Genomic DNA, 8,684 nt, shown 5'->3' on the forward strand with positions numbered 1-8,684 from the left:
TTCATTTCCAATTCATTTGTTTGATGCCATTCCCAAAACTAGTATGCAGTAAGTACTATTGATTCATAATGACAAACCGTAAAATGTATTGGATTTCATTTATGTAGGTTTCAAGCACAGGGAAACACAAATAATCACCAACCTAAAAAATGTACAAACTCGGCTCCCCTTTTGCATGCAGAACCTTTATTTCAATCAGCTATCTCACTGGTGAAACTGTGCTTTCTATATTTACATATTAAAAAATCACACTGATAAAGAATAAATCTTCATATGATCTTCAGTTATCTCCAATGTTAGTTTTCAAGATGCTTTCATTGCCCTGCAGCAATTGCATAAGCCATCAAGTTATTGAGAATGTTCAGATGATCAGGGTTTTGAAAAATCATAATGCTAGAATGAAATCTGAAAAAAGAAACAAAAAATGGAATTGAGGCTCTTCAAAATTTGTCACCCACCGTTTAGAGGAGTTTATATTTCTGTTCTTTTTGTTATCATCCATTTTGGCCGCTGCAGCTTCTTTATCTCTAGCCGCTGCTTCTCTCTTCATTTTCTTAGACTCTACTTCCATGGCTTTTGACAGTGCATCAACCTTTTTCATCAGCATCTGGAACACAGTCATATCATGCATTCAGTACATTAATGGGGGGATATAGAGGGGGTCAGGGCCGAACAGAGTATCTGTCAGTCTTACCTTTATTTCTTGATCTTTAGCATTCATATCACTCTCTTTGGCTTCACAATGCCTCCTTAGATTTAGGACCTCCTTCTGAAGTCTATCATAGAGAAATCCTGAGACCATATCTTCATTGTCACAGCTGGTACTTATCTTGTTGGGCGAGTCCTCGTTGCCACCGGCTTGAGCTTCAATTTCTGTGGCAACCATTCTATCATCGTTCTTATTAGTATCATTATTTGCCTTCATTTCTGTGTTCTCCTTTTCACCAATATCAACAACTTTACTTCGAGATGCCCATAAACTTTTTTTCAACATAAGTTCTCCAGAACCATATTTCTTTCTGAGGCTATTTGATCTTTTTAGCTGTCCAGCTGCATTGCCTGCTTCGTTGTCTGAATTTGGCTGTTGCACTGGAGAGCTTCTAGCAATGGTAGAAGCTCTTGGCTGTGACGTCGATCTCTTTCCTAATCCACCATTGCTTTTCAGAAATCCTAAGAAGTTACTAGATTTTTCTGCTTTTGGGGAAACACATAAATGAGGATTGAAGCTTGAAACATGCTTTAGCCCTTCTTCTAGTGTCTTCAGCCTCAACTTCAACTTTTCCTGATTGAAAAAAATTAGTTAAGAAGATTACTCAGTTGAATAAAAAGCAAAGGATTCGGATGGAGAGACAGGAAGATTGCAAGTATTATGTATTCACCTTGAGTTGTGCTTCAGCCTTAGCTGTTCTATCTGAAATAGCCAGCTTCTCTCTCAACCGTTGCATGTCTGCCTGCATATGCAAAAGAATAATGTCCATAAAAAGTTGCACATTCCATTTTCTCATTCATATCCCTGGTAGTAGCATGAGTTGACAAGGAAAATCGTGTACCCTCATTGGCAGAAAGGGTGAAGGGTATGATTGGATTAGAAACATTGCGGATTATAAAAAAAGGTTTATTTGGAATTTTCATTTTATTTCCTGGGCAAGAAATACCTGCATTAGTCTTCTCTCTTCCAGCCACTGTTTAACGGGCATAACTTTGTCATTTTCATCCTTCCACTCATTTGCAATCACAGTTGCTACCCGGTTTGCTGAAACTTTAACTCTTGCCAGCTCTCTTTCCAGACTTCTCTTCTCCTCCTGTGAAATTGGAGGAAACCATGGTTATGGTTAGTTCTCAAAGACCAAAATCGTCACAGCAGTAAATATGTTTTGTTCTTTTTCCTGCAAATCATCATATGTAACCATGAAACATACATGCAATTCTTCTATCTGTCGTTTGTAGTCACGGATAGCATTGGCTGCAGCCCCACCAGCTAAGATGGCCTCCTCAAGTTCCTGAATGGTTTGGCTAAGCTTTTCAACCTCTAAAACCTTCTGGCGGTTTGTTTTCTCTAGGATTCTGTTTTCCTCCTGCATATCATACGGTATATTAATTGGGTTGAATACTCATACTTGATTTTGTTCAACAAATGAAATAGGATCTGGTGCGGAAAGGCATGCCTGGCAGATCTCAATCTGTCTCTTCAATTCGACGTTGTGGTTTTGAACCTCTTCAACTATTAGAGCCCTTTCTAGTGCACTTCGGAGTATCCTTTCTGCTTCAAGAAGAGCAGACTCTTTTGACTTGGTGAGACGTTGCAAAGCCTTGTTATCCTCCTGAAGCGCTGCAATCTGAAAAAAGGCCATATGGGGAGTAAAATTCTTTCCAGAGTGTGCCATCAAATTAATTGAGGCCTCATGCTCATATATATAATTCATTGGTTTTGTAGGTGGAAATTTGTTTACCTCATTCTTATGCATTTTGATTTCAGCCTCAAGAGGAGCGACGACAGACTCGATAGAAGGAGATTCGTCATCCTTTCGATTTGCATGTACCCTTCTAACAGTTGCTTCTGCAGCGTATTGTGCAGCCAATGCATCTCTCTTGTCATCTGTTAGTTTCTTGATTTCAAGATTCTGCATTTTTTCGTATTTGGTTTTGGACATGAGCATCACAAAGTATCTTTTGATTAGTGACAGACAGAAGTTGATGAATATGATATGACAGCCATATAACTAAGGATACCCAAAAATCTCAAAAACCAAACCAAACACACACCAACCTTATGCTCCAAAAGACTTTCAGTGACTCTGTGTTTCTCGTCCAATTTCTGTACTTCATTTATGAGCTGGAAAATGTAGTAACAAAATGAATATAAATAAATATTCAATCCACTACTCATGACATGAAGTTACAAGTCCATAAATAAGTTGTTCAGCACGTAGGTACCTCTTCTACAGCCTTATCCTTTAGAACTTCACAAGCTCTGAGAGCCTTGATCTCACCCTGAGCAATCCCTAATTCCCGACTCTTTTCTGCAACAATTGATTTTGAAAAAAACTACCATTATATCTTTGAAGATATCAAGGCTACTTGCTATGAGGAAGAAACAATCATATACCTACTTGCTTCATGGTCATTTATTTAAAATAATAACAACAGAAAACAGAACAGCCAAAACACTGAATGGTCTTACTTAACCATAAAATCTTCAAAGATAAGGAAAACTCTCAGGCCATGTCCTCATTATTATTACTGAGATAAGGAAAATACCATTACTTCTAATAAAACCAAATGCTCCTATATATTGAACTCAACTCTGTAGCATTCAGCATCACGAAAACCAGTGAAAAATGCAGAAACGAAATTAACACTATCCGGAAAGAGGTGCATGTGTGTGTGTGTGTGTGAGAGAGAGAGAGAGAGAGAGAGAGAGAGAGAGAGAGAGGGACCTGTGAGTAGGTTGTGCATACGGTTGAGCTCTAACACAACAGGGTCTGGATGGACAAGGGAGAGGTCCTCTCCCCCAACCCGTCCAACTCCAAGTTGTTCTTCATGACACACCATTCCCTCTGGTTTGTTTATGTTTTGGAACTTTGGAGATTAAAAGATAGAGAAAGAGCTATAATTTGAAAAGCTAAATTGGGATTCAATGGGAATTGGAATGTGGGGTTTTAATAAGGATTGGTGTGTGTGAGTTTTAAGGAATTGACCGTAAAGAGTGGGATGGATGATGAGAGATGGACTTCCCTTTCCTTGCTGTGGGTGTGTGTGAGTGTGTGAGTGTGTGAGTGTGTGAGTGTGATACAAATTTTGAGAAACCATAAATCTTAGGCCGGCCAAACCGGCTTCTTCAACTCCCCTTCTTCTTCCCTCCTAATTTTGACAGTAACGGTTACTTTGATTTTAAAACTATCTCCATAGTCTATCTTTTGCTCTAAAACTAAATTTAAGGGATTTCTTTGTTTCAAACGTCATTATGATTGATTTGATTTCCAAAGTTGTCAAAACAACATTATCTCCTCAGGCAAGGCTCAAGTTGTCAAAATAAAATTATAAAGTCATTTTTTTCCAACTGTTGTGATTTCTGATTGATGGTGAGTGCAAATTCACATGGTCGTTTTTTTAATCCATTTGTTTTTCCTACTTCGTACCTAATCTATGATTATAATTACATTTTGGACCGTTTAAGGATTATTGTTTCTAGATAGATAATATATGTACCACAAAAGAGCCAAACGTTTCTCTTGTTTATTCTTTTGAAACATCAACAACGCCCAACACCAAGTCATTAACCACATAAATTAAATTAAATTAAATTAAATTAAATTAGAGAAGGAAAAACAGAGGAAGTATTCTATCTATCTATCTATCTATCTATGTGATTAACTGGGATTTTGTTGTTGTTGTCGTCATAAAGCATCACCTATAATCTTGGTGACAGATGGCAGTTTCCATTGGATTGGTTGTGTGGACAGTGGAAGAAAGAATATAAATAATTTCTCCTTTGCAAATGATAATAAGTAAGGAATATTATTATTAGCTAGGGTTGTCATGATCTGGATTCTGGATGCATATTATTATTGATGAAAGGAATTTGGAAAGGAAAGCTCTTGTTTTGGAGTAATTAAATTGCTTAAGCGCAAAAACTTGCTTAAACCTTGCCACTTTTCATTATCATTAGACAGACAGACGTCACATAGCTTAAGCTTAGGGTTCGGCTTAGGGTTAGGCTTAGGCTTAGGGAGAGAGAGAGAGACTCACTCAAATCAAATGAACAAGTTAACGCGTTGTTAATGAAAGTGAAAGGGACCAACTAAAGTGGCTTCAAAGAACAAACAAATTCTCATTCATATACAGAAAACAGAAACAGAAACAGAAACAGAAACAGAGAGAAAAATCACATCTTTGCTTAGAAGTATGATGGAATTTAATATGAGACTGAGACAGAGCCATATGGCAGGGCAAACTAAGTTGGATTGGAGCACTTTTTTTGGGTTTGGCCAGGCAACAAAGGGAAAACTCCATCTGTCCAGTCCACGAGGACCTCCACCAACACCAAATCCTAATACAACAAAATAACTCAGATATATATATATATATATATATAAATTATCTTATGTGAATCATTTTTCAATTGATTTCTTTCTAACTGAGAAGTGACTATGTTTAGCTTTCGAAAGTGATATGAACAAGTGCGATCAAGCTAAGCATTGAGGGGTTCTCTTTGTCGTGTCTTGTGTTCCTTTTTATTGGTTGGACTTTGGAGTAGGTAGATTAATATTCTCATAAGGGATTTAAACTTATTTTTATTTTCTTAATTAAATGTGGACTTGTGTTACTTTTTCTTTATGATTTTAGATAAGAATCAATACAGTTGTCATTTTTGTCCTTTATCGTGAATACAATATCATCAAGTGTGCCAAACAAAGCAATTCTGATCATATAAAATTGTTGGGTCGGGCTTGTGATTTTGCAGATCCAATTTCGGATTCACATATAAACAAAGCCCATATAAAATGTACACCCACCTCGTCTGACCCCAAATAAAGGGCAATGTTGTGCTGGCGATTCATGTGAATTACTTTTCATCCAATCTGCGCAGCAATTGTTTTGGAATGAATTGGATTAAATCGACAGCTCACAAGTAGACCTGTCAATGCTCCAATTTTGACCAAAATTCTATCCGAATTAGATGTAATTAATAGAAGATGGATCTAGTTGTGGCGTAATCTGATAATACAATTATGTTCTCTCCCACTCAAAACCCACCACTCTCACACATTAAAGCAGCCGCATCCTTTTATTTTTGGTCAGCATCTCTTGTTCCTGTTCTTCTTCTTCTCTCTTATTCTCTCATTTCTCTCTTTTTTTCGGTCGAATTCTCATTTCTCTCTCACCTCACTCAACTACAGAATCCATATGCACTCACCCAAACGCAAACCCCATCCCCACCCCACCTAACCTACAGATTGACTGCTGCAATTTTGAGTTTTTCTGGCACACAAGACACCCTACCAAACCAAATAGAAAATGATGCAAAAGAAATTAGTCCCTCTGATATTTTCTTGATGTTTATCAACACGTTCGTCTTGTAGGATGGATGAAAGCGTTGAGAACATGAAGAATGATCAGAGATGAAATAGACCAATTTGGGTTCCTGGCCGTCATGGCATTATCATGTCCCCGTATGTAGTCACTTAAGTAAATCAGCTTTATCATTAGATTTACTTGCTGTAGTTAATTTGTTTAGCCTGCCTGCCGGAGTTGATCGAGAGCCTTGATCTCCACCGTATTTGTTAAGTACCTCTTCTTATGTAGTTTAGCAAAGGAAATTTGAAAAGTCTTAACTATAAAATCCGCAGAACGGGCTATAATCATTATGTATTTCAAGCTTCAAGGTGCTATGTGGACTTCTTGTTTATGAATCCCTCTCTTTTCATACTTGTCATCTAAGTCACCAATGCTATTGACTGCAATACACAAGAATGAATACATAAAAGTCACCAATGTGTTTCATTTTAAATTTCTTTCTTTTCTTAATAAACAAAAAGCAATCAACTTAGCCAACCTATCTGTTTATATAATCTTTTCATGAAACCCATAACCACAAAGGAGAAAAACAAAGATGCCATTCCTTTCCTTAGTAGTCATCATTCCATGCGAAAAGTAGCTACATACTTGAAAAGGGACAAAGTAACCGACCAAACAAAGAAATGAACAAGGAATCTATCTATGTCAAAATAATGGTTTTGAGAGATACAACCATATGGTTCATATTTCTCAACAAGAACCTAAAGAAAGCAGATACAACCATAAATCTCTCTCTCTCTCTCTCTCTCTCTCTCTCTCTCTCTCTCTCTCTCTCTCTATAGAGTTGAGAGTTGTGATTGTACGTCAGAAGAAAGCAAGCCATTGCCATGGATGATATCTCACCACAGCTTTTCAAGTACAGATATCATTTTGGCATAGCGATCTTCGTTTCATTAATATTTTCCTTGCTTCTGTATGCAGCACCTCGGCTTCTCTCCATTTTAGGTTACTTTTGGCCTCTCTTTGCCTCCACAACTCTGTTCTTGGTGGCAGTAATCGCCTTTGGTGGTGTTTCTCAGCTGTCAACAGAAACACACGGTGAAACACAAGGTCAAGGAATCATTGATTATGTTGCTGGCAAGCCAGACTACACAAACTAGTTTCTAAGTTTAAATTTGTGATAAGCAGCCACAGACAGACTGTTCTAGTATCCATTGAGCAATGTGAATCCCTTGTGTATTCATACCAGTGCATGTATATAACAGTATATAGAATGTATAATTAAATTTCAAAGGCAACTAAAATGTAAATTCAGGAAATAATACTTGCAAATTGCAAGGCAGTTGGGTTGTACTTTTATTTATTTTCTCTACTTTTGTTGAAATATGTGTATTAGGTTCACTTTGTCTATAACGAAACAAAAAATTAATGAAATGTTGTGCCATTTTTTAATTTTCCGTAAAATTACGAATTTGTCCTTCATCTAACGGAAATTTAGATGAAATCCTTAAGAATCTTACAGCAGGCCCTAAATTGGCTATTTTTAAAAAATATGTGGGTCCTTAATTTACTGAAAATTGATTGGGGGGTAAATTGACAATAGTGAAATAGTTCAGGGGCAAAACTGCATAAAACCCTATTTCTGAATTTTCAGACTTACGGATATAAATACTAGACATTGTGTTGTGTTGGAATTTAACAAATACTAGGCTCGAACTTACGGATGTCTGTGGTTCGGCTCATGAACATGATCTTTATGTTATACTGTAATGATTTTAGCTAAATTTGTTCCGGTTTGTTTTCTAGTTTTTTGGCCGGTGTTTTTGCTCGGCTTTTTTTGTACTGTTCTCTATTCCTTGTAATAAATTGCAATTTCGACCAAAAAAAAAAACTCGAACTGAGACATGGATTTTCTTTACTTGTTTATATAATCTTTAATTTATTTTATTATATGTTTCTGTTAAACTGAGTCAAAGCTCAGCTTCTTCTACGAAATTAATTATATGGCAAGCTAGCGGGCATTGGCACCATTGGCATTCATCCTGTAGACCTCAATTGAGTCGGAATAGAATCTGAGCTGAAAAGTGTCATAAAATACTAATATTCGCAAGGCTCAATCGGTTCGGTTCCATCAAGTTATTCAAAATGTGCATGCTATTGAAAATAAGACGCATAAAAGAAGTGCCAGAGGATGAATTCATGTCAACAAAATAGGACCATATTTAAGGACCCATAAGATGAGATAATGTAGCATTTCTTAATTTATTCTTCTTTTTTAATTTTCTATAGAATATATTTCTCATATTAAGGACAATACAAAACAACTAAGGCCATCCGGGGTTCTTAAAATGGCGAATAGAGTCCTAGGCTATAAAAGTATCTTCCCCCATGAGGGGCTGTATGTTTTTTTTTTGTGTTATTGTATGTTTACACAATGCAAGTTTTATTTATTTATTTTTGTTTCAATATTTAAACAAAAAAGAATGGATGATATTATAAAAACAAGGGTTTTCAATGGTCTTTGAATTTTGACCCAATTCGTATTTTGGTCCCTTAATTTCCAAAATCGTTCTCATGGTCCTTCAACTTTAGTTTCGTTAGCATAAATGGTCATGTCATCAGTTTTGTTAACTTTTTTTGTTAAATGCATGGGCACAATGGTATAT

At 36.5% G+C, this 8,684-nt stretch overlaps 1 protein-coding gene across 1 annotated transcript; it reads right to left on the minus strand.

Annotated features, from left to right (window-relative positions):
• Window positions 59–3,881, minus strand: LOC18780365 (microtubule-associated protein 70-5). The gene is made up of 11 exons (XM_020563062.1): window positions 3,438–3,881; window positions 2,935–3,020; window positions 2,768–2,833; window positions 2,451–2,621; window positions 2,166–2,336; window positions 1,920–2,075; window positions 1,656–1,802; window positions 1,380–1,451; window positions 695–1,282; window positions 459–607; window positions 59–322 (listed from the first exon to the last, which is right to left on the minus strand). Exons 1-11 carry the CDS (start codon window positions 3,550–3,552, stop codon window positions 304–306), a joined length of 1,740 nt encoding a protein of 579 aa, XP_020418651.1. The 5' UTR covers window positions 3,553–3,881; the 3' UTR covers window positions 59–303.

The sequence above is a fragment of the Prunus persica genome, chromosome G4 (genome assembly GCF_000346465.2).
Source record: "Prunus persica cultivar Lovell chromosome G4, Prunus_persica_NCBIv2, whole genome shotgun sequence".
Lineage (NCBI taxonomy): Eukaryota > Viridiplantae > Streptophyta > Magnoliopsida > Rosales > Rosaceae > Prunus > Prunus persica.

What these genes read in the sequence shown, in the direction of transcription:
- LOC18780365 (XM_020563062.1), bottom strand. Translation starts at nt 3,552, where the DNA reads ATGGTGTGTCATGAAGAACAACTTGGAGTTGGACGGGTTGGGGGAGAG. An exon ending in AGGATAAGGCTGTAGAAGAG is followed by an intron (nt 2,834 to 2,934) that starts GTACCTACGTGC and finishes TACATTTTCCAG; the next exon opens with CTCATAAATGAAGTACAGAA. An exon ending in CTAAAGATCAAGAAATAAAG is followed by an intron (nt 608 to 694) that starts GTAAGACTGACA and finishes ACTGTGTTCCAG; the next exon opens with ATGCTGATGAAAAAGGTTGA.